Raw genomic sequence first — 26123 nt, forward strand, 5'->3', positions numbered from 1 at the left:
AGGTTTTTGCTGAATTTATCGATCTTTGAAATGAAATTGTCATTTGTTTGTACTGAGAATGTTTCACATGTTTGAAAACTATCGTTCTGTATGTGCGGGACGCACCATTCATTCATTTATATTCCTGTTGCTTTACCAAAGCTTGTGGGAACTTTTGGTTCTGCGGCCCCTAGCTGAGTCCACTAATCAGCTGTTAAAGTGAAAGTGTGCACATTGCTTACCTTTCCTCAGGTCTGTTTTCTTTAGCTGGAATAATAATCCCTACCTGTCTCATCGGTTTGTAGGGCGGTTATGTGGGATAATGGGTCAAGCACATGCCAGTGTCTCAGGGAAGTTGTTGCTTCACCGTGGTTGACGCCATCCTCTGGAGCTAGTCGGGACTAGATGCTTCCTCCTTCCCCCCTCCAGGTTCCTCATTGTCCTGGGATGCTTGATTCTGGCCGTGCTGACCACGTTCAGGGAGTACGAGACCGTTTCCGGAGACTGGCTGCTGTTACTGGTGAGACTTTGCACCTCCCCCCACAGTGTGCTTCCAGGGTCGACGCCTCTGGTTGGACTTCCGCAGCTGAGAACGAGGAGGCTGCCCTTGGGCACAACTGGTTTTGGCTTCCTGGCCAAGCCCAGTCCCAGGAGAAACCAATGCCTGGGTCAGTTGGGCAGGTCTGCATGGGCGCGGTGGAAGGGAATGGTATTTTTTATTCTAGACTAGAGACAAGAGGGCACCAGCAAGGTCAAAGCGAAAACCAAAGTACGTTAGTTATATGATAAGGGCAGCTTCCCAATCCTCTGAAAGTTAACACAGAGTCATGCTCTGTTCTGAAACCTGCCTCTGCTTTTTCTCCCTAAACCCTGAGGATCTCTGACTCCCTTCAAGGCCAAGTACCAAATCCTATTTGTACGTTAAAACTCTTCCTCACTCTTGAGGCCTCTGCCTGGTTTATCTCTCTGTTCACCCATCTACACAGGGAAGGGATGCCAGCCACCTGATTAGGGTCTACAAAATAGCAGAATCTTCACCTTGCACTGAGCGTGCTGTCTGTGATGCCAGATGCAGGGGATTCCTTCTGAAGTCAGGTGTTTTCAGTTCATACAGTCTCACGTTAAGACCTGAGCGGATGAATCCCGAGAAGCCATCTAGCGCCAGAACTAGGTTTCAGGGATTATCGTGGAGCAGCAACTCTCCGAGGGTCCCAGCAGGTCACCAAAGGGGGGGGCAAAGGTGTCTGTGTCTGACCAACAAGACAAGAGAGGCAGGAGGGAAGGAAGAGATCCAAGCTCCAGGGAGACAGCAGAGCATGGTGCTCTGAGCCTGATTACCAGCCTGGGAGTCCCTCTTCACCATGTCCTAGTCTGGAGAGACTTGTGTAACTACACCTTGCCTTGGTTTCTCAAAACATAGAATGAGAATAATATTATAAAACACTTGAGGTGGTGCCTGGCCCAGGAGCCGTGCTTAGTAAATGTTGACCATAAGTAGCAATAGCCAGGGCCAGGCACTGGGTGGGACTAGCAGACTGTGTTTCATTGGTCTTTCTCTTTTCCATTTAACTCACTTAGAGACTTTTCATACATTAAAACAGAATTTTAAGAAAATGATCCATTGGAACCAAAATAGAAAAAACAAAGAATCCCTTTGCAAGGCTGATGTTAGGGACAGTTAGCACATCCACACGGACACTGGAGCTGTCCAAAACTGCATGGAGGTGGTAACGTGTTCTTCTTCCCCCCTCCACCACCAAAACCCCGCTCTTCAAAATCTCAGAGCAGAAATCACTAGTCCCAGACAACTGGGTCTCAGTTGATCCGTGTCTCTCCATATGTTCTTAATGCAGGAAACATTTGCTATTTTCATCTTTGGAGCCGAGTTTGCTTTGAGGATCTGGGCTGCCGGGTGTTGCTGCCGCTACAAAGGCTGGCGGGGAAGGCTGAAGTTTGCCAGGAAGCCCCTGTGCATGCTCGGTAGGTAAGCCCTGACCCCGAGTCAGGGGGTGCTCCTGTCCCCCTGCTTCTGGTGCACCATTTCCCCAAGGAGATTTTCAGCAGCTTCTGTCCTTCTGGGAAACTGTGTGTTGTAATGGAAACCTGCACAGCCTCTGACCCTACCTTGATGAGGAGGAGCTGCTCCAGTATTCCGGACGCAGAATTCCTTCTTCCGTGGCTTGCCTTCCTCATGGCTTTATGGGGCCATGATCCTTAGTGAGAATGGTGGGGGGCACTCCTGGCATTTGGGCTGTGAAGGAGCCACTCATTGTAGGATGCTGAGCACCCCCCAGTCCCAAACTGGTCGCCTCCTGGCATCATGACAACCAAAATCGCCTATCCACTCCCAAGGCCGGTGGTTATGGGTGTGGGAGGAGTGACGCCACTGCTGGTTGAGAATTGCTTCTATGGACCCACGTTGTGCCCATTTTATGGAGGAGAACATTGAGGCTCATGGTGCTGAGTCATTTTCTAGTCACACAGGTAGTAAGCAGCAGATTCCACCCTAACACCAAGGTCTGGAAGAATCTAGCACCTGTACCCTCCCTCCCCACAGCATTGCTGGGTCTTAACCCTGAAGCTGCTTTGGGAAGACGTCACCGACACCTTTCCCTCTGGGTGCAGGCATCTGATAGTAGAGAAGGTGGACCCTTTCACTTACCCCTGTTGGTGAGCATGAACTCATGTTTCCATCTGAAGATCCCACTAAAATCGTAGAGCGGCAGTGACAGGGATTTGTTGGAACCTCAAATTCCTAGTGATGGTTAAAGTTACAGGATCACAGGACCTTGAAAGACCCTCCAAAGGCACTTAGTCCAACATGCCATCCCGTCTGATGCTCCCGTCCTCTTCACAGCAGCAAGTGGTCACCTGCTCGCATACCTCCAATCCCAGGGCGCTCACTACCTCCCCCATATTTATCCCATCTGCAGTCTTCTGACTCTCTTCAGATATTTGAGTTCAGTCATTCTGTTCCTCCTCTCCACTGCAGCGGTGGAAAAGTGCGCTTAGCGGCTTCGGCTGTACCTTGTACTGTGTTCGCAGCATCGTCCTTGCTCTTCTCCAAGCTCACTGGCCTTTTAAAAAGTGACCCCCCCAGGACTGAACACGGACCTCTGGGCATGGATGGCCAGCCCTCCATGCTTCCTGCTCCAGAAAGAGAGCAGGAGCCCTCCTCTGTCCTAAGTGACACACTTCTCTCTGAGCAGCTGGGTGGGGGGGGGGCGGTGCTGGCTTACTTGCAGGTTGCCTGGCACAGTGACTGTACCCCCTGACTGCTGGCTGAACCCACTCTTCCTTCTTCCCATCTGCTGCTGAGGCTGGACCCCCGAGGGTTTTGCGTATCACACAACATTTAATGCAAGGAGAGGCTATGTGGGCGTGGCTGTGCACAGGGGTGCACGCAGTTTTGGAGGACTTTGTAGTTACTGATTTTTTTTTCATGTTTTTCAACCTTCTCCCTTTTTTGTCCTCCTTCCCTGTCTGCTCCTATCTCAGTCCATTCCGGCAACTCTAACAATGCCGCGGACTGCCGCCTTATGAACAAGACAAATGTATTTCTCACAGTTCCAGAGGCCGGCAGTCCGAGATCAGGGTGCCAGGCTCCGGTCGAGCCCTCTTCTGGGTCACAGACTGCCCACTTCTTGGTTTGGTTTCCTTGCTGTGTCCTCGGGGAAGCTGTCATCAGGGACCTGATCCCTTTTGTGAGGGCTCCACCCTTCTGACCTCACCGCCCCCCACAGGCCCTGCCTCCTAAGCCCATCCCACTGGGGGCCAGGATCTCAGCAGCTGAATTGGGAGGACACAAACATTCAACCTGTAGCAACCCCAGTTTGCCTCCCCTTCTTCTGTCTTCCTTTAGAGGCTTTTGCAAGGTGTTAAGTGGACTTCATTTTCTCCTTTGGAGAGTGCTGTCCAGTGCTGACCAGAAGTCCTGTGCATGTGTTGAGGGGGAGTGGGGGAGGTGACTTTATACCCAAATTCAGAGGTTCTCACCCAGTTTGAGAACATCCTAGTATTGTGTGGAGCCTGAACCCTTCCAGGAAAAGAGCATTCCCCATGGAACAGTCTCCGCTGTCCCAAAAGGGGCTGATTTGACTGAGCTCCCTGTCACGTTCCGTTGCCAGCCTCCCCTGGAGACCTGAGGCCAGTCCTCAGCATCACCATCCTGGCTGCCTTCCTTTCTGGGACGCTGTGTTTTCCGCTGTCCTCCTCTCGACTCCTCCTATAACATGGCCTTTATGAGAAATGGTGCTTTTCTCTGGGTGTTTGACTTGAGGGTGGTCACCCATCAGGGAATATCACGGCCTTCATATCCGAGGCAGCTCCAGACCCTGCCATCTCGGGTGTGAGTCGGCCCATCTGGGTCAGAATCTCCCATTCTCTCCGAGCATTATAGATTCAACTCACATTTACCCCACAGCCAGGTTTTGTTTTCTCTTGCTTTCTGCAAACATTATAAGTGGATAACTTTGCACAGATCAGCTGAGAGGCCTGGCCAAGGATACAGACATGTTGGTATCCAGATGCTTGACACCAAGCTTTTCCCCAAAGTTAGGCACATCTGGGGGATACCTTGAAATAGCAGAGACACCTAGGTGTGAATTGAGGGACCTATTCCAAGCTGGAAGACAGACACAGCAGAGGTATGGAGGTCTGGGAGAGACCTCCCAAACAGTCCTATGGCCAAAGTCTTCGGGGAAATGCTGTACTTTGTGTGTGTAACTGAAAGCCACAGAGCATATTAGGATATCGAAGGTTCCTAGAAGTCCTACAGTAGCAAAAGGCGCTTAATCATTTTCCCCCAGATTTACTTGGCTGTGGGGTCCCTTTTACCTGCTGACCCTCTGCAGTGTGGTGGGGAGATGGTTGGTATGGGTGTTGGGGGCCACTAGAGGGAATAGGAAGGGACCAGCGGATGTGCCTCTGTCCTTGGCTACTGGCTTCAGGAGCCAGCTTGGAAGGGGAGGAGGAAGAGGAGGGACACGAGCAGGAGTGCTACTGTGAGCACAAGAAGGCAGACCGGGGCTCCAGTCCCCTCATCCCCTCCACTTCTCTGCTTTCAGTCGCAGCTGTGGTGGACATTACCACATCACCTCTGGAGACCAGCATCCCACTTTATAGGGCCTCATGTTTTACTGCAGTCTACCCAGGGCCTTCCCTGAAGCCAAGGGAGACCACCAGGCCATGCAGCTCAGAGGTGTGGGGGCATCACCCACCCCAGGGGTGACCCTCCACCTGCAGGGGACGGAAGCCAATGCACAGAGGTCCCAGCTCCCATCTTCCAGAGTGACCATCCTGGGAGGCAGCTTATAACTCCCTTTCCCATGCCTCTCTCCTTCCCTGTCTCCCTCTCCCCTCTTTGGTATCTCCTGAGATGGTCTCCCCACGAATCACCCAAGGCCAAGGCCCTGATTTGGTGCTGCTTTTAGGGGAAATGTTCCTCCAACCATGTCTGAGCTTCAGACTTTCTCTGCATGACCAACCGGGGCATATTCCTGACCCCTCTGGGCCTAAGAGTGACCCTGCCACCCTGGGGATTCTCGGGGACTCGCTTCCCTGGGATGGAGAGTGAGTGCTGGAGCCTGGCAGACCCTCCTCCAGAGTCCACTCAGCGATGTCCATCCGGCCCTGTAGCCATGGGAAGGCACACAGGCTCAGGTTATGTTTCCTCATCTGTTGCGGGAGAATAATCCCGCGGAGCACGTGTGACTGGTGTCACGATTTCGCACCGCCGGGCTTGGCGCGTGTGCGTCCGCGGGCAGCCAGCGCCTGTGACAGCTCCACCGCCCTTGCCTGACCTTCTCGTCCTCTCCCCAACCACCCTCTTCTCCTTCCCAGACATCTTCGTGCTGATCGCCTCCGTGCCGGTGGTTGCCGTGGGAAACCAGGGCAATGTGCTGGCCACGTCCCTGCGCAGCCTGCGTTTCCTGCAGATCCTGCGGATGCTGCGGATGGACCGCCGGGGCGGCACGTGGAAACTCCTGGGCTCTGCCATCTGCGCCCACAGCAAAGTAAGTGCCGCCCAGGAGCGTCTCCCCACGCTGGGCCCTTCAGGGCATCCCCCGCCCTCACAGCCTCCCCAGAGGGTGGTCGCTTTGCCACCACTGGTGACGGGATGGGGAGGAGGAAGAGGAGGAAGAGCAGGGGCACCAGCAGGAGGGCCGCAGCCAGCACAGCAGGCAGACTTGGGTTCAAATCCCGCGCTCCACCGAGGGCCTACGACCGTGGCCAAGTCACTCCGCTCTCCTTGAGCCCTGGTTTCCTGATTTCTAAACTAGGGAGAACAATGGCTCTGCCTCCAGGTGGGAGAGGGGGTCAAATGAGCCAACCTCTGGCTGCTCACGATGGGAGGGGAAGCTTCAGGACTGGCCCAGATTAGTGGGAGTCCAAACTCCATCGGTGTGACTCTGGGGATTTTCTGACTCTGAATTTAGAAAATGAGGAACATAATGTGCTCACTTCCTAGAGTGAAAAGACTTAGAACATGCTCTGTTTTTATGAGCTGCCTTAACAGTTAAAATGAGGATCCTTCTGGCTGTCCGCACAAGAAGGGGTACACATGAGTGCCTGGTAAACAGTAGGTGCTCATTAATGGTAGTGTTTATTATTCCAGATATGCTTTTCTTCACAAACAGTACAAATAAATACCTAAATAAAATGAAATACACTTGGAGTCCTTCATCTCACAATGCTGCTCGTTTGAACCATCTGTGCTGCCTCTGACCCCAGATTCGGCGAGGTCAGCACTTTCTTTCACGAGTTCTCCACCTGACGGTCCACTCTTATCAGAGGACATGCTGCTGACACCTAACCTTTTATCCACGAAGCTGAGCTGATGCACAGCTCCCGTAGAAGTCGGGGCGAAAATGGCTGGTTTTGATTCTCGTCCTGTGTTCCCTCCGATCGGAATAGAAAACAGTTGCCGATCCACCAGGTAATTCCTGGGAACAGATACGTCCACACCACCACCAGACTTTACCTTTGAGGTCAGGTGGGCAGAACTTCCAGACAAAATGGCATCTCTATGGTAGGAGACCAAAGGCAGAAAAAGAAACTGCTGGTCAAGCCCCGTCTGCCGTTCCTCCCTCTCCGACGACCCGCTTCTTAGCCTGGTGCTGTTCCTGAGCTGCACAGAGGCCGCCCAGCCTGCCTTCCCTCCCAGGGCCAGCGCTGTGTTGAGAAGGTGAGCACACGCCTGGGTTGGAGTCCTGCTTCCGCATTTATTAACTACAAGAGCTTAGCCCAGTTCCTCCTCCAAGCCTGGTGAACCGGCACTTAGCACTTGACGTCTTCATCCATTTGTTCCAAACTTCTGGACTCTGGACCGTGTTCCATGATCGACTTCTCTGGGAGCCAGCGATGCCAAGTGGGAGGCCCGAGGTTGCACAGGGTTACAGTTTCAAAGTTAGGATAAGGCCAGGCTGTGCTACCAGAACAAAGAAGCCCCAGAGGCTCTGCAACTTGGCGCAAAAAAAGGTTGATGTCTTCTCACTCACATGGCGGGCGTGAGCTATGTGGCCCTCATCTGTCCTGAAAATGAGGACTGAGTCACAGAGTTAGCAGAAAAGGGGCCGGGAGCACCGTGCAGAATGGATTTAAGGAATAGGCAGGAAGTTGCTGCCAGCTTTCCTCCTCATTGGCTCCACCCCAGCCCCCTAGCACCCCAGCCCCCCAGCCCCCCAGCCCTCCAGCACCCCAGCCCCCAGCACCCCAGCTCTGGTCTGACTTCAGGGCAGCTCAGGTGTGTACAGGAGTCTGTGGGTATCAGGAAACAGCCATGGGCTCTGCCACAGAGCTACTGGCATAAATAGTGTAAAGTCAGAATTACCTCGAATAGCCTTTTAAATGACTGCAAAGCACAGAATTGGGACACATTTTCACTCCTCGTCAATGACCATTATGCTACTTCTTAATAATCCAACACAACCAGGCTTTCTGTGCGGTCATGAACAGACAGCAATTTCCGTAGCTAAGCACCAGATGCAACTTTTGACTCGCATTCAGGTGCCAGAGGGTATGAAAAGACATAGGAATGCTAGAGCCTCACTCAACAGGGCAAGAGGCTGGTGCCCTGACGGCCCCAGGGGAAGGACTTATCATTTCACCTTTGTCTTCTCCAAGCCTGGGCAGGGCAGACACTCGCTGAAGGGGGTGACCCGCAGGGGTCCTTGCGCCATCTAAACTAACCTCTCTGGGCTGTAAAGTGAATTCACGCAGATGTGAGTTTTGTTGTGGGGGAAGTCAGACCTGAGCAGCGGGCATAGGAAGTGTTAGAGATTCAGAGAAAGCCTACTCAGGAAATAGTGACCGCGTGAAGGAATTAGAGCTGACCTTGATATCGGGACGCAAGGGAAAACTTTTGAAATGGAGGTGACTCCGTCTCAAGATGACTGCTGTCTTCGGTTGGGCCCATGGGAAAAGGCAGTGCAGGGACAGAGCCAATGTGAGCAAAGGCACAGAGGGAGGCAGGAATCAAGCCCGAGATCCTACGGACCCAGAAGGCCAGCTTCCTGGCCCCCGATGGTCAGGCAGAGGAAGTACATTGATAGGAACAACTTTATTCCCTGGGATGATTTAGCAGGAGCGTCGGGCCTCATCTCCAGACTGTGCTCGCCAATCACCTTGACTTTCTTCCGCCCAGGCTACCATGCTGAACTTTGAAATTGGAGCAGAATGAGAGAAATAGAGTCTTAGGGATTGTTTGGGTCAAGGTGTTTGAAAACCTTGGTGATTTGCAGATCTTTGCCATATCCCTGCACCATCCTTACTATTCCTTAGCATTTTTCTCTAAGTCAACTCGCTTTGTGCACTTGCTCACACGTCCTAATCTATTATGTGATAATATCCACGAAATAAAAGATTTTATGCTCATTTTAATATATGCTGGTTTTTAATATTGTTTAAATCAGGATGTGACTCTTTAACATAAAAACTACCTGCCTTACTTCCATCTGGAGTACACAGGTCATTTTTAAGAACTGCGATCCACTCCCTTCATTTTGAAAATAAAGAAATTAAAGCTGGGAGGGGGCTAATTTGCCCAGGGTCACAGAGGCAATCAGTGGCAGGGCTGGGTTAGCTCTGCCTCGCTAGGTCCCCCTGCTGTCGGTTTTCCAGTAGTGCTGAGCTTTATCCTGGATCTGCTCAGCCCTGCGTGGAATCAAGTACCTCCCGTCCTGTGCCTCGACTAGGAGGCAGATGCCCATTTCGCCTGCCTTCCTGTCTCCCTGTGAAGCCTCTTGAGCTGTGATGTCAAGGTCACCTGAAGACAGAAATCTTCCTCTCCTCTTTGATTATTTTTTTTAAGATTTTTTATTTATTTATTTGAAAGACAGAGATCACAAGTAGGCAGAGAGGGAGGCAGAGAGAGAGAGGAGGAAGCAGGCTTCCCAGCGAGCAGAGAGCCCTATGTGGGGCTCGATCCCAGGACCCCGGGATCATGACCTGAGCCGAAGGCAGAGGCTTTAACCCACTGAGCCACCCAGGCGCCCTCTCCTCTTTGATTATTGATGGAAATAAGGACTGTATTATTATCAAAAAGACAAGAAGCAACTAGTGTTGGCAAGGATATGGAGAAAAGGAAGCTTCGTGCTCTGCTGGTGGGAATGTAAGTTGGTGCAGCCACTGTGGAAAACTGTATGGAGGTTCCTCAAAAAATTGAAACCAAAATAAAGTAAAATAAATAAAAAATTGAAACCAGAAATGCCATATGATCTAATAATTCCACTACTGGGTATTTATGCAAAGAAAACAAAAACTCTGATTCAAAAAGATACATGCACCCCTATGTTTATTGCAGCATTATTTACAGTAGCCAAGATATGGAGACCAACTAAATGCCTATCCGTAGTTAAATGGATAAGGAAAATGTGGTGTACATACACAGAGGAATATTACACAGCCATAAAAAGGATGAGATCTTGCCATTTGTGAGAACATGGATGGGCATAGAGGATATCAGGCTAAGTGAAATCAGTCAGACAGAAAGACAAATACCGTATGATTTCACTCATAAGTGGAATGTAAAAACAACAACAAACAACACATGAATAAACAAACAAAAAGCAGAAACAGATCGAGAAAAACAGAGAACAAGCCAATGCTTGCCAGAGGGAAGGGGATGGAGAGTTGGACAAAATGGGTAAAAGGGAGTGGGAGATACAGGTTTCCAGTTGTAGAATGAATACGTTATGGAAATAGAAGACACAGCAGAAAGAATACGGCCTGTGCTGTGGCACTGTATGTCCCCAATGGGAGCCACACTTGTGGTGAGCACAGGAACATGTATAAACGTTGAATCCCTGAAGCTCATGTAATTCTCATGAGTTTCTATTCTCAAATTTAAAAAAAGAAAAAGAAGGAGGAAAGGCACAGAGGTAAGGCTCAGGGAAGGAAGTGACTTGCCCACAGTCACGGAGCTGATAAAACGGGACTCCAACCCTGGTGTGTCTGCCTCTAGCATCCATCCAGAGACTTCCCAGTGACCACTTCCCTTGTCCGCTGCTTGCTCTCCCAGGAGCTCATCACCGCCTGGTACATTGGGTTCCTGACGCTCATCCTTTCTTCATTTCTTGTCTACCTGGTTGAGAAAGATGTGCCGGAGGTTGATGCCCAAGGAGAAGAGATGAAGGAGGAATTTGAGACCTATGCAGATGCCCTTTGGTGGGGCCTGGTGAGTCACCGTCTTGAAGGTCCCCCATTGGGACTGACAGAGAGAGGTAGAGGGCATGGTGTGGGAGGGCTCAGGTGGGCAGGTGCATATGCAGGCACAGGCCAGAGCTCCCTCTGCAGGGAATGCACTGGAATGGGCTCTACCTTAGTGTTTACAAAACACTCAGGGCTGGGAATAGTCTGGGCCATCATCACTCGGGGCCCTTACTTCATTAGTGGTGGGTTGTTATCAGCTAAGCCATGCATGTGCAGACAGACACAGTAGCAGAAGCATACACTTGCACTCAGACCTTCAGACACACCTGGAAACCCACAGCTCATACCCACAGGGACACATGGTTCTAAAGCTAGCATTTTTTTTTTTTTTTTTTGAGAGAGAGAGAGAGAGCATGAGTGGAGAGGGGCAGAGGGAGAAGGAGAGACAGAATCCTTTTTTTTTTCTTCAAGATTTAATTAATTAATTAATTAATTTGTTTGATGGAGAGCTAGAGAAAGAGGACAGAACAGCAGGTCAGAGGGAGAGGGAGAAGCAGGCTCTCTGCTGAGTAGGGAGCCCGACGTGGGGCTTGATCCGAGGACCTTGGAATCATGACCTGAGCCAAAAGCAGATGTTTCACTGACTGAGCCACACAGGCACCCGGGAGAGACGGAATCCTTAAGCAGACTCCCTACTGAGCAGAGAGCCAGATGTGAGGCTCCATCTCACCACCCTCAGATCATGACCTGAGCTGAAATCAAAAGTCGGATGCGTAACCAACTGAGCCTCCCAGGTGCCCAAAGCCAGCATTTTTGGGAAGGCTTACTTTGCTCCAGAGCATTGCTCTAAATGCCTTATTAACATATTTTAAATTCAAACAACTCCTATTTAAGGAGTTGTTTTAAGCCCCTTTTTAAGACTGGGAAACTGAGGCAAGAAGTGGTTAAGTAAGTAATTAATCCAAGAAAGTTCTCTGAGCCAGTTAATGGTTGACGTGGTATCTGAACTCAGGCAGTTGGGCTAGGGAGCACACATGGGACTGATCTGCCGTCCTGTCCTGTGCATTCATGTGCACACAGTAACCTACAGTTGTAAACACACCAAGGACTATACAACACGCATCAGCACAGACACATGCCCAGATGTGAGACATGCACACATGCACACAACACATATAAGTGCACTCACTCATCCGCATGCATACATTGGGAAAGAGCGACAACACAAAATCATACGTGTGTGGATATGTCCAGAACGCATATGCACATGTTTGCAATGATGGAAACATTTGTCAGCTGATCAACTCTAGGTAGGAAAGCCTTTACTTAGAAACAGGCATGGTTGCAAGGCGCCCATGTAATTACTGGGCACCTGGTACCTTTCCTCCCATGGGAGACACACCCCCAAGCAGTATGAAAGGCTTACAGGTAGAGCTTGGCTGATGCGTCCCTGACTTCCCTTGCCCTGCAAAGGCCCACGTCTGACCTCTTCTCTCTCCAGATCACACTGGCCACCATTGGCTACGGAGACAAGACACCCAAAACGTGGGAAGGCCGCCTGATTGCGGCCACCTTCTCCTTAATCGGTGTCTCCTTTTTCGCCCTTCCAGCAGTAAGTACTTCAGCCTTCTCCCTAGTGTGACTGGTGGGACCCATCCCCACCCCCTGGCCCCAGCCGCCCCTTTCAGGCTGTCCTACAGGTTGGGCTCCTCCAAATCCCAGGCTCAATGCTGCCTTCTTTAAACTGACTTAGCTGCCCCCCTCCTCTGGGCATAACTCTCTAGAGGCACTTCTGACCCCGTGCTGCATCCCCCTCACCCCCCACCCCCAGACTCTGAGCTCCCTGGGGGCTGGGATTATGTCGTCCACCTAGCACCTTGCATACGGCGGGTCCTTTGTCTACAGGCGCTCCCTTCCCTTGTCCTGCTGTTTCATTTACTGGCCTATGTCAAAAAAATGCATCTCCCTCAAGAGTGAGTATTTGACCCATGATAGAATAACCCCCCCACAGCCCAGTGCCCGTAAGTATAATGCAACAGTCACAGAAAACACTTATTAGACCTACTGTGTGCTGGACTCAGGCCAAATGCTTTACCTGCATCATCTCATTTAACTTCATTTAATGACAACGTGGGGAGTTTGGTGAGTTTTTGTCACCGTAGTCCAGATGAGAAAACTGAGGTTCAGTTAGGTCATGTTTCCACGGTTGCAACGTTATTGGGTTGTGGGCTCGGGCTCTTAATCATGAAGCTGGAAGGAACCTTCTTACGGAGCAAGTTGGCTTCCACCCCCTTCATCTCCCAGAGCTAGCCTTAGTGATATCCTTCCTCCACGGTTGCCTACCTTGTCTGTTTTTCCTAAGCTCGCTGACCTTGGGCATGTGACCTTTGTGAAACTCAGTGTCTTCATCTGGAATGAGTCCGGGGCAGTGGGGGGTGCTGCATGGTCTTGAAGCTTTCTCCCAACTTGAAAAGGGAGTGCTTCTATCCACATGCACACCTGACCTGGAAATCCAAACAGGTGACAATTCTGGGAAATTCCAGTAAAAGTCTTAAGTGACCATAAGCAGCTAAAATACTTTTTACATTCCATTAGCATTTACCTGGCATCTGTTCTGTGTCGTACTTCTTAACAAACGGCTCCAATACATCGTTTCACTTTTTGCTTAACGAAATTCTGAGGAAGGTGGTATTAGCCCCGTTCCCTGTGGAGGAGTTGAGATGTAATGGATAAGAGGCTTGCCTGGGCTCTCCCCTCTGGAAAGTGAGAGTCAGGAACTGAAGCCAGGCCTTCCTGACATCAAGGCTCCTCCTAACCCAGCCATCTACTCCCTAGAAGAGTAGAAAAGAGTCTTTGTGGCCCTGGGAGTGGGGGTGGGGCATGCAGAGAGGCCAGCAGGGCTGACCAGGGCCTGACTTCTTTCTCTAGGGCATCCTGGGGTCGGGACTGGCACTCAAGGTACAGGAGCAGCACCGGCAGAAGCACTTTGAGAAAAGAAGGAAGCCGGCCGCTGAACTCATCCAGGTCTGTCTGCCTGGGAAGGAATGGGATTGGGACCAAGCTCCTGTGCATCTGCATTTGTCGGGGGGTGGGGTGGGTGCTGTGGGTACTTGTACGGCGGTGGACATGCCTGGGGCTAGGCATGGGACCCAGGACCCTGCTTGCTTGCAGATGACTATGGGTGTTCCTGTGGTGATCTTTTGACCTGTCCTCGTGGCATGAGTGTGACCATCCCAATGCTCGTCCATCCAGATTCTAAGTGAGAAAGAGACACAGGACTCCAACAGGGACCAAACAAGCCATCGGCTGTTTTACGAACAGTGTTGGAGTGGAGAATTTAGCTTGCCCTGAGTCCATATGAGGCTTCTCCTCCTTCCACTCCCCACCTCTGTCCTGACCTAAGGACCCACAAGGAAGACCCAGGCTAGAGTCCAGGTGCTTAGCCAATCGGCTACAAGGAGACATGGCCCCTCACATATGCCAAGGACGGAGAACCCATAAGTCAAGAGAGAAGGAGACACCTTACATGTGCTCAATTTTGGTCAGTTGGCCCCTTCGTCCTGCCCAGTAGACAATCACGCACCAGTGGGTGTTGGAGGCCCAACAGTTCTATCACTCCCACACTGTGGGCTGGAGATGGGGAGGATAGTGAGAGCTGGGGAGAAAGGCAGAAGTGTTCCTGTTCATGGTTTTGTGGGTACAGAGGAGAGTGGGGTACCCTGACTACAGCTGCATGGGACCCAAGGTATGTGTGACCACCCACCGTGAACTTGCATCCAGTGTACTGAGGGTCTCTGTGGGTCTGTGGGTCTGACACTGGATGGTACATGATGTCCTCTTGTATAATCTAGTGTGATGGCCAGACCCCATCCCTAAGGGTCTGTTCCATTATCCCCCAAGCCCCAGACCGTCACAGTAGTCCTGAAGTTTTAGTACATTAGAATCGAAACTACATCTCCGGGGCCATCTCTTGCAACTGATGTGGTACAAAAGATAGTGTTTCTCCCCCTGGTTGTTTAAGAAGTCTCAGGGAAACTCGCAGCAAGAGTCACCCCTGCTCCTTCTGAGGATTTTATACCCAGCACCCTCTTCTCCTTCCACTGCATTGCTCTGCACCCCCGCCCCACGGTATAAGTTAGGGCTCCAAGATGATGGATGGAAGAAGGATTCCTTCCACAGGATCTACGTGCCAGGAAACCTGCCTTCTCTGCCTATCACCTCAACACATATTTAAGCTCTTAGAGGAGTCAGGGGCTCCTCTAAGGGAAGAGGGGCTGCAGGATTCTGTGGGAGTTGAGTGATGCAGGGCGATCTGGTGATCCCAGCCCCTCTTCTCTCCCCCTAGGCTGCCTGGAGGTATTATGCTACCAACCCCAACAGGATTGATCTTGTGGCGACATGGAGGTTCTATGAATCAGTCGTCTCTTTTCCATTCTTCAGGCAAGTGGCGACCTGTCTGAATGCTCTGGGGGTGACTGGCCGTCCCTCCTGTGGGTCTGTGTTTGTGCCTGTGGCTTCATAGTTTCTTGGAGAACGGGGCATGATTCCTGGTGTATGCCGCCTATTAGATTCACTGGGAGCTTAAATAATCCCAAAGCCCAGGCCACACCCCCAGTTAATTAAGTCAGAACCCCCAAGAGTGGGGAGCAGGCATCTGTACCATTTGAAGCTCCCCAAGTGACCCCACCAGAGATTGCCAGCTAGACAGTATGGAGTGGCTGACAAGAGAGGGTCCGATCATTGTTTGAGCAGGGCCAGTGTCTGAGGAAGTGGGGAGTGGGCCTCACGAACAGTCCTGGATGCTCCCCCCGCATGGCCATGGCCTGTACCCACGGGTTTTTCCGGATACTGGGAACAGGCAGGCCCAAGAGGCAGTGGGAGGAATCCTCCAATGACCCAGAGATGTTTTGCGTTCTTAGAGGTAGGAGATTAAATTAAAGGTCTCGGGGCACCTGGGTGGCTTAGTTAAGCATCTGACTCTTGATTTCAGCCCAGGGTCCTGGGCTCGAGTCCCACATTGGGCTCCGTGCTCATCGGTGACTCTGCTTCTCCCTCTGTCCCTCTCCCGGCTTGTGCTCTCTCAAATAAATAAATTAAATTAAAATAAATAATTAAATTAATTAATTAATTGCCTCAGGAAAAAAATAGAAACCTCTGCCCACGGCCAGCCCCTGTGACAAGGAAGAGGGAAGTTCATACTCCCTGGATATCCAGTACGTCCGAGGGATCCAAGTTCATACTTCGTTCACTCCTCACAGGCGTCCTGCAAGGAAGGCCAGAGGCTCTCAGATTTTAAGGTGCATTAAATTAGCTGGGTGCTGTGGAGGTGCAGGTTGTGAGCCCACCTTTAGCCACTTCAGGGGCGCAGGCTGAGTAAAGCCTCTTGAACAGACGCCCCAGGGCTAGTCTGACAGGGTGAGACAGGCTGAAAGTTCGTGTCACCAGACTCCTCTCACAGTGGGGCGAGCTGGGGTTCAGAAACTTCAGACATTCTGGCCAATGTCTACCATATCAAGAGGCCCCAAAAGCCTGTGGCTGTTTTACTACTTGGACTATTAAGACAGACCAAGCCTCATGCCTCTCTGGGTGTTTGTTTGTTTGTTTTTTCATTTATTATTTTATTTTGTTATGTTAGTCACCATACAGTATGTTGTTAGTTTTTGATGTAGTGGTCCACGATTCCTTGTTTGTGTGTAACACCCAATGCTCCATGCAATATGTTCTGTTTGTTTTTAGATTATTTATTTATTTTAGAGAGAGAGTGAGTGAGAGAGAGAGAGAGCATGCGCGCATGTGGGAGCAGGGACAGAGGGAGAGGGAGAAGCAGGCTCCCCGCGGAGCAGAGTGCCTCACTCGGGACTCGATCCGAGGACCTTGAGATCATGACCTGAGCCAAAGGCAGATGCTTAACCAACTGAGTCACCCAGGCGCCCCCTCTCTAGGTTTTAGATCCTGCGATCCTGAGCTGGGATTTACAGTGTGTGGATGAAATGAGGAACCGCCCTACCTCTTGGGTTGGGAGGAAGAGTGGAGGGACACTCAGCCTCACACCTGGAGCTGGGCCCGGCTCTGAAGCATGTTTCTTCCACACCCCTTTGGTTTCATGGATCATAGAGTGACCCAACACTAGCCAAGTGGCCCCTGCATCCCCAGCCCATGCTCCCACTCATTTATCATGGGACCTATGCCCAGTCCCTTCACCCCCATCACCAGATTGTGACACAGATTTAAGGAGAGTCAAGAGATCTGGGTTCCACTGGCTCATTTCCCTGCACTAAACCTTCGAGGAGATGACAGAGACAGAGAGATTAAAATCCACAACCTGACCATGGATGACAGAGCGCTGAGAGCTCGAGCCCCTGCTTGCCTCTCCCATCTCACTCCTGCAGAGCTGCTGGTGGCAGATGCTGCTTCTTACTAGGGCATCCCATCCACCAATCACAGGTGGCAGATGAAGGAATCTGACCTTGATCCCAAGGGCAAGGAGAAGCTGTTTGAGCCTGAGTGTGACACAATCGGGTCCGTGTTTCAGGACGATGACAGGAAGGGTTTGGAGGTGGATGGGAAAGGTTCAAGATTCTAGGCAGGGAGATCAGCTAGCAAAGGCCTGCAGCATTCAGGGTGAGAGCAAGCCAGGGTGTAGACCAAGGTAGAAGCTTGAGAAGGGCTGTACAGGGAGGGAATAAGCAAGGAGGAGGGATGTCAGGGAGTTATGACTGGCAGATGACTTAGGGAGAGAGAAGAATCAAGGCTTCCGCCAATGAGTGATGGAGTTTGGGTTTATGGACCGTGTCTTCTCACCTGCGGTTAGGTTCACTGCCTCAGAAGACAGTCTCTTTGGTTCACTTTCATTCTAAATTTCATTTGTGTCATTATCATTTCTGGTTGGGGATGACATGTGTCTTCTTTTGAGTTGCAAGAGTCTTTGAAAGGGAAGGGGGCGTCCCTTGAAGAGGACAGAATGACCTTGGACTCAGAGACAAGAACAGGTGCAACCCCTCTGAGTGCAGAACCAAAATGATTTCCATTTGCTATGCAGCCCAAGGTCTTGGCAAGAGGCCCATTCTTTTGGGGTGATTTATTATAAATAAGGCATTGTCCTGGCTGTCAGGGACTTGGAGGAATACATTGTACTGCAGACAGCTGCTGTGATATGGGAATGGCTTTTAAACTGAAAATCAATTTCTTTTCTTTCTTTCTTTCTTTCTCTCTTTCTTCCTTTCTTCAAGGACAAAAATATCAAATCACTAGACAGGTTCACTTAAAAACCATTCTGAAACAACACAGTTCCTTGGGAAAAGAATGTCCCTGAATTCCAACCCACTCTATATGTTTCATGGCAAAGCTGTCCTTACCTGCTTCCTATAGGTTTTTTGTCTTTTGTTTATGCTTTTCTAAAAAAATGAATAATTATGCTTTTCTAAAACTAATAATTAACTAATAAAAACTTACTAATTGATTAATAAAAATTAATTAAATAAGAACTTTATCATGTTTCACTTCCTCTAAAAAGTTCTTTTGAAAGTGAACAATTCAGTGGTTTTTAGTATATTCACAAAATAGGGCCTTGGTCACCACTATCTAATTCCAGAACATTTTGTTGCCCCAGAAAGAAACATTGTCCCCATTAGAAGTTATTCCTGGCTCCCCCTTTTCTCCAGCCCCTGCAAACTCAAATCTATCTTCTGTCTCTATTCTATCTATTCTGGACTTTTCTTATAAAAATGAAATCCTACAATATGTGGTCATTTAGTCATGGTTTCCTTTCCTTAGCATGTTTTTTTTAGGTTTCATCTGGGTTGTCCTGTGTATCAGAACTTGATTCCTTTTAATGGTTGAGTAATATTCTATTATAGATGCCCCATTTTGTTTATCCATTCAGCAGGCGATACACATCTGGGGGGTTTCCACTTTTTGGGCTATTATGCTGATGTCCACATTGTGTGGATGCAAGTTTTCAATTTTCTTGGGTTTATACCTAGGAGTAGAATGGGTAACTCTGTTTAGTTTTTTGAGGAAGTGCCAGACTGGTTTTCCATGGTGGTGGCATCACCTGACATTCCTCCCAAAGACTTTGCAGGATGAAGGTACATAGCCCATCCTGAGGAAGGGTGCCATGTCAGGGTTTCCAGCTCAGTGCAGTCCTTTGTGAATTCTCAAGGATATATATGTTTAGGGCTAATGGTGAGGATGAGAGTAATGGATATCTCTTTTTTTCTTTTGTTACTACTTAAAATTATAAACTCAGTGTTTCTGAACTGTAAAGAAATTCAGAGAGTTTTAAGTCCAAACTCAGCTTAATAGAAGAAGGAACGGAAGTGTCCTGGAGTTCAGGAACTTTCTCAAGATCACACATCGTGTTGGGATTGGTTGAGACCCAGCCCAGATCTTCTGATTTCTTGACCAGTGAAGACTGTGTATACTTAGGACAAAGAGGCATTGGGAGTCTGAGAAGGTACAGGGAGAACCTTAGGGGTTGATAGATTGTACGTTCTTATGTGCAAACACCTATGAGTGCAGACATTTAAGACCACCTGTTGCTTTCCATCAACAGGGAATGTGCTTGCCACTTGGTTCCTTAAATGTTGTGGTAGAATTATCTAAGGCACATCTGTATTGTCTGATATGGTACCACTAGCCATTTGTGGCTTTTGAGTATCTGACTGTTACTAGTGCCACTGAGGAATTACATTTTAGATTTTATTTAATTTTAAATTAGTCATATGTGACTAGTGGCTACCATATTGGACATACATTAGATATTAGAACTCAAATGGAGGCAAGACTTAGGCCCAAGAGATAGACGTTACTTGACTAAGAAGACCCAGTTTATTTTTTGTGTAACCAGAACTTGTTCCTTCTCTGACAAGCATCAAGGTAGTTGGAGGGCTCTGCAATAGAGAAGGGGACATACGTAGCTATCCTTCCCCATGGCCAAGTAACATGGATCTGCTTTCATAGATGCTCATTTCATCTTTTGAATGCTCTGGAAGAGAAGAAGGGGTAACTCCATTTTCATAACCCAGATATTATCAGCGAGGAATCAGAGCATCAGTGAGATTAATTAGCTTGCCTAATGTCACCCCTGTAGTAAGTGGTGGAACAAAGATGAGAACCCAGGTCTTATGTTAAAGCCCATTGTAACTTAGGGAAGAAAAGGTTTTGGGGGGAGAAAACTGGGTAAAATTAAGATGAGGGAAGCGTTACCAGGGTTATCATACCCATTTCAGAAAATTCTTGTCATGAAGGTCAAATTGAACACAATGCATGGAAGCACCTGTCACAGTACCTGGCCCAGAGCAGGTGTTCAGTCTCTGCTGTCTGGGCTGGAAGGAAGTATTGGTGTCCTAGCAGGAAAGAAAGACACTAAGCACCCAAATATTGTCATGGGAAACCACTGTCAGTGAGTGACAACAGGGATAAAACACTCTGGAATGTCATTAAAATCTTTTATTTATTTATCCCATTCATTCATCAAGTGTTTACTGAACCTCTCTTATGTGCAAGACACTGTGTTTGGCACTGGGGACATAACAACGAACAGAAAGGGGTCAGCTCTGCTGATCTTGTGACAAGGTTGATGGAGACACAGACAGGGAAGTGCCCACTGGATGCTTATCCCTTGGAGTTTGTTGGAGCTTTTCCTGGAGCAATCTCAGTGGAGCAGTGGGCATAGAAACCAGCTTGCAAGGACCAGAGAGTGACGTGGAAATGAGCACATGGAGACAGCAAGTGCAGGTGCCAGCTGGAGTGAAATGTGGGGCCAGGGCTCTTGCCTTGACTAAAAGAGTCTAGTGGAGAGGGATGGATGTGAATACAGTGGGGAGGGGAGGGGCTGGAGGAGAGAGCAGGGCAGAAGGATGGGTTCTGAAGCACGAGTGGAGGATTGATGTCAGGGTCATGGACCCTGCATCTGTGTAAACAGAAGGGAAGCAGAGTGGGCAGGGCCAAGTGTTCAAGGTTGCTGACTCGGTGGGGGGACACAAGGCAGCTCTCTCTCTCTGTGAGAAATGAGTCAAGTTCATAGCCTGGGAGGGAGAGGAGAGGTAGAAAGTGTGATAATAGAGAAGGCATGGAATCCTTGTCTTGGAGAGTAAGAAAGGAAATGGAGGGTGAGCTCTATTTCCTTAACACTGCTCCCCATGGTGCCCCTGTATGGGTCCTGCCCTCCGCCCACCCCCTACCTTTCCCCTCTCCTCTCAGTGCTCTCCCTACTTCCAGAGTCAGACACCCAGAGAATTCTAGAAAGGCAGAGCGTTTTCTGTACACATGCTTCAGGTAGAGGGATGGGCCCAGAGGATGTGTGACCCATCCAAGGCCACCTGGGATTAGAGAGGGAGCTGACCCATGAGCTGGAGACCCTTGGCTGGTCCCTCTGCTTCTCTACCATGATGCCTCTTATCTGCTCCCCATTTCTTCCCCATTTGCTCCCGGATCCCAGGGAGAAGCCACTTATTCATGCAGCATCTATCATGCATTTCCCATGTGCCAAGGTAAGGGATGCTCAGATTTCAGAGCTGAAAACAACAGAGGCTCTGCTCCAAGCAGCTCATAGACTACCGTGTGATCGTACAATGGTGGGATCAGAATCCAGTCCCATGTGTGAAGAGCTTAGCTCAGCCTAGACCCTGAGAATATGGATAAGAAATTTCAGGAGGGGGGGCACCTGGGTGGCTCAGTGGGTTAAGCCTCTGCCTTCGGCTCAGGTCATGATCTCAGGGTCCTGGGATCGAGCCTGCATCAGGCTCTCTGCTCAGCAGGGAACCTGCTTCCCCCCACCCCTGCCTGCTGCTCTGCCTGCTTGTGATCTCTCTCTCTCTCTGTCAAATAAATAAATAAAATCTTAAAAAAAAAAAAAAGAAATTTCAGGAGGGGCCCCTCCAGCTGGAACTTGAAGGATGAACAACACTGTTCCAGGCAGAGCCTGGGCAAAGGCTCGGTGTCTGGAATGTGTGCATACCACTCGTGGTTAGGAGGGTGGGCTCTGGAGCCAGATCACCTGGGTTCAAATCCTGACTCTGCTACTTCCTAACTGTGAGACCTTGAGCAATGTTCTTTACCTCTCTGCCTCAGTTTTGTCATCATGAAAATGGGAATGATAATACTCCTTCCCTCATAGAGTTGTTATGAGGGTTAAGTGAGTTAATCTATCAAAAGAACCGAAAATAATATCTGCCTAATAATTATTGCTCAGTAAACATTAGCGAAGATGGGGATGATGTCGATGATGATGACATGGTGACAGAGTGATGGGGGGTGTGGTGCTAAGTGATGCAATTCCTGGTTTTCTGGTCTGTCCCCACCGCTAAACCAACCCCTTGAACCCCACATGAGGCCTGGGCCAGAGCAGGTGCTTGGCAACCATTCTCTGGGTGAGTAAATGAATGAATGGGCGGGAGGAACCCTGAGAGCTTAGGGCCAAGCCTTTGTGGCGGGACCTGGGGTCTGGCTGGAGAAACTCACCATCTCACCTAAGAGCACCAGTGTGTGCCTTTGCCTTCCTCAAGGGACGCTTTGGGGCCAATTGTGGGGAGAAGTGAAGCTGTTCATGCAATTTATACCTTCTCTGTATTTTTCTTTCTCATCCCCTCTTAGGAAAGACCAGCTGGAAGCAGCAGCCAGGTACGTTTCTGATCATGAATTCCCTTCTTCCCACCATGATGTTGGGACAGAAGAGCCAGTTCAGTATGGTGTAGGGACCCTGGGCAGCATGGTGGTCTTGAGCTCAAGTTGAGGGCTCATTGCTGTTGCTGACCACTGTATTCTTCTGCCATTTTCATGTTAATTTACTCAAGGACAACTCAGTTGTGATCATAGCTATAGCCACTTGGCGAGCAGGACCACCAGGAATTCTGTGCCTGGAGTTCTTACATATGTCGTCTCACTTGGTCCTCAAAACCACAGTGTAAGACCATCCTTAGTACCCTCATTTCTGGATTGACATTGAGGCTCAGCGCGTCTGAGTTATCCCCCTTGTGTCACACAGCTACTGAGTGGCAAGACCAATATTCCAACTCAGGTCTGAATATGAAGACCACATTTTTCCATTCTATATTGCTTCCTTTGCTTCTCGGGTTTACAGATGCCTCCTCAAAAAGTGAATCATGAGGATCATTCATGATCCCCAGGAAACCCCAGCTGACTGGGCTGCTGCAGGGGCAGGGTGGGCTTCTGGATTCTGGGCACTTCTGTGTCCCTCCCTTCTCTCTCCCTCTCAATAAGATGTCACCACAGCAGGGACACTCTGGCCCCTGCTCAAGATTGTAAAGAAATGCCATCTCTCACCCACATCAGTTTATGTATAGATTTATAACTATAAATATAGATGTAGTTTAATCTCTTACTTTGAGAAACTGCTTGTGAGACCTTGTCATCTGTCTCCTTGACACTAGGCTCAACTGCTGCATTTCTAGAGCTGACAGAATTTGAGTGGAGGAGGTGGCAGGACCCTAGGCCACATTATAAGGGAACCACTTAAAGACAGTGAACTTTGGGAAGCTAGGTCAAATCTTCTTGCATGGGGTCCATGATGCCCTATCCCATCTGGAATCCCTCTTGGAAGAAACATTTACAGACACACCAGTTAACTCACACACAGAAGCTCAGTTCAGACTTCCTGCTTCCCTTGTGTGTGTCCTCAAACGGATGGAGTGTTTCTTGCCTGGACCCAGTTTGGACTGTAGGGGCATTTGGGGATTGTAGAGGGGGGCCGAATGACTGACAATGACAATGTCAGGGGACATTTGTCATCAGAGAACCAACTCGCAGAGGCAGAGCAGGAAGATACCTCAGATAGCATCCCCTAGATACACCTGTTGAAGCTGAGATGCTGTTGTAAAAGAGGGCAGGTTCACCCCAAATCCAGAGCCTGTGAGCCCCAGGATTTCATAGTCTAAGTCTCAGGACTCCCAGAGGGGTACTTTGTCCTCTGTTTCTCTCGGAACCAACAGGGTTTTGAATCATAAAGGTGTTGACATTATAAGTGAATTACCCTCATCTACCTGAAAGCCTTTTCTATGGAGACACGAGCAAAATTCAGCCAAATTGGAATCTATGTGCAAAATACCACATGTGTATCAGATCATGCACTCCTGGCTTAATTGGAGCCTGGGGAGATGCATTCTGAGGGTTTGTTGAGATGCTCTCCCGTTATCAGAAAGGAGATGTCTGGAATCCCAGCATGTTCTTCATGCTCCTCTCAAGAACTCTCTGCTCTGCCATGGGTGCAGAGGGAAAGAACGTTTCATGATTTCTTAGAGTCAGAGTTGCCAGCCATTTGCTGGCTCATCCCTCCCCACCCCGCCCCACCACCAGGAAGAACAAGGTCAGTTACGTAAGCCATGTGATCTCCCTTTCCAGGCGCTGGTGCAGTATTTTGGGTTTGTTCAGCAAAGAGGTTGGCTGATGGATTGGCAGGTGAGATACCAGGTGTGATTTTAGCTGCAAAGCTGAGAGATGGGGCGTGAGACCTGATGAATGTTCTGGGGGAACCGTTGACCCAGGCATCATTAGTTCCTTTATCCAGGAGGACAGAGAGCAAGGCGAGAGAATGATGAGCAGTGTTCATGTGCATTAAATGAATCCTTGCAGATGGATGTTTTCTAGCTTTTGTATTAACTTCTTCAACAGGCTGCCAGGTAACTGGTGTTTTGGTCTTAGTTATTATTTTTTCTAAATAGCCAGAATCAGATTGGAGTTCATCTCACTGCCCCCTCTAGGCATAGGCAGTCCATACCTCTGTTCATGTGTCGGACTGAGGAAAGTATTCTGTTCTCTGTAACTTAATGTATCTTGGTTCTCTGTGGGGGTAGGAAAAAGAAATTTCATCAGCTTATTGGAAAGAGCTCCAGCCCATCGTTGCTTATAAATCTGTTGCTTGGCCCCACAACCCCCCAAGGGTCAACAGAGAGATGAGCTTCTCTAGTCCCAAGATCAGGGCTACTTTGACTGTTTGGGGGACTTGAGCCCTGCTGACAGCCTACAATGGCTGAGAAGTCGGCTTTGATCATTTTATGCTTCTTGGGATCTATGATTCTGGGGCTAGTCAGAAGGAAGAGAACCAGCTTCTGTCGTGTGCTTACTAGGATCTGAATACTTTTCCTAGGTCGTCTTAATTAATTTGCATAGAAAACGAGGCAGCTGTCATAAACACACCCTCATCCCTTCTTACCCCTCATGGTACCCTGAGGTACGACTCAGCACTCCCCTAGTAAAACCTTTGTTCTGTGTACACTCATAAAATTTAAATTCTCTCTTCCTCTCTAGACCATGAGCTAACACTGTGCCTGAAGTATAGGATGTTCCCCCCAAAATTTATCTACTGAATGAGCAAACAAATGACTTAATGAAGGAGGTTCTCTACCATCATTTTACTTGTGTGACATTGAGCTCAAGTATTTAGTTAACTTACACCTTCGCCAAACACAGAAGTAGCCAAGGTGGGGATTTCAAGTTCAGGTCCGTCTGGCTGGACCAGATCATATCAGGCTGAGTCCCACTCTGGCACAGGTGATTACCATGCTCTGCTTGTCCTCAGGGGTAGAGAGTGAGCTCAGTTAGTCTGAAGACCCATGAACTTGGCACTTGTGCTCTCTCAGCCAGGAAATCTTAGATCACATCTTCATACAGCTCATTCCTTCACCTCATTCAGAACTCTGCTTAATGTCACCTCCCAAGAGAGACCCTCTTTAACCCTGTGCCTGTGCCCCATCAGTCTCTATGCCCTTGATCCTACTTCATTTTCATTGTTAGCACTGATGAATATCTACTATTTGTTTATTTCTTGTCTGTCTTCCATACTAAGTAGAATGCCTCCAAGGGGCTGGGCTCTATTTTGATCACTATGTTATCTCCAGCACCTAAAATAATGCCTGGAACACAGCCTAACACTTGGTTAACTTTCAGTAGTATTAACTTACTAACAAAGTGGGTGGGCATGGGGGTGGATGGATGGATGGACGGACAGACAGACAGACAGAAAAAGTCTTATTCTACAAGTGCCATAAACCCAACTTGGACTAAGAGACAGATGTAATGGCTCACAGAGCCACCCATCAGAGAGGGTGAGATCCCCGAGAAACAAGGAATGGGGTTCTTCTGGTATTTCTCTTTTCCTCTCTTGTTTCCACTTCTCCTTTCTCGTTTCACTTTCTCACTGACTTTCTGCTTTTGCTGATGAAGCTGTGGAGACAAGCAGCTCTGTGATCACGTACTTTTTTCATCCTTCTCTATCTGTCCTTCACCCAACGCCTGTTTGGGAAACCCCAAGGAAGCACTTAGATTGGCCCAATTTTGGTCACATATTCATGCCTTGGACAACGTGTATGGTTCAGAGAGTAAGAGGCTACGACTAGATAAACTCTGGGGCCTCTGTCCACCTGTTAGAGTGAGCAGTGTGGATTCCAGATGCCAGGAGGGACAGCTCCCATTAGAATCTCTTGGTTGAAGTTGGAGGAATCAGTTCCCCATTTGAATAGGGTCTTTCCCCCCCAGAA

General features: G+C 49.2%; 1 protein-coding gene across 1 annotated transcript in view; it reads left to right on the forward strand.

The window, feature by feature from the left end:
* The window catches only part of KCNQ3 (potassium voltage-gated channel subfamily Q member 3), a gene marked incomplete at both ends in the record, with an annotated part of 282048 nt that overhangs the window by 233489 nt on the left and 22436 nt on the right, over positions 1-26123 (forward strand). Inside the window, 8 exons of the mRNA XM_080802117.1 lie at positions 409-499; positions 1833-1959; positions 5821-5993; positions 10499-10654; positions 12131-12241; positions 13558-13653; positions 14975-15069; positions 22225-22251. Coding sequence (XP_080658243.1) covers positions 409-499; positions 1833-1959; positions 5821-5993; positions 10499-10654; positions 12131-12241; positions 13558-13653; positions 14975-15069; positions 22225-22251 — 876 coding nt within the window. The remainder of the gene's footprint in view (positions 1-408; positions 500-1832; positions 1960-5820; positions 5994-10498; positions 10655-12130; positions 12242-13557; positions 13654-14974; positions 15070-22224; positions 22252-26123) is intronic.

This window comes from Martes martes, assembly GCF_963455335.1.
Source record: "Martes martes genome assembly, chromosome: 4".
In the NCBI taxonomy this organism is placed as follows: domain Eukaryota; kingdom Metazoa; phylum Chordata; class Mammalia; order Carnivora; family Mustelidae; genus Martes; species Martes martes.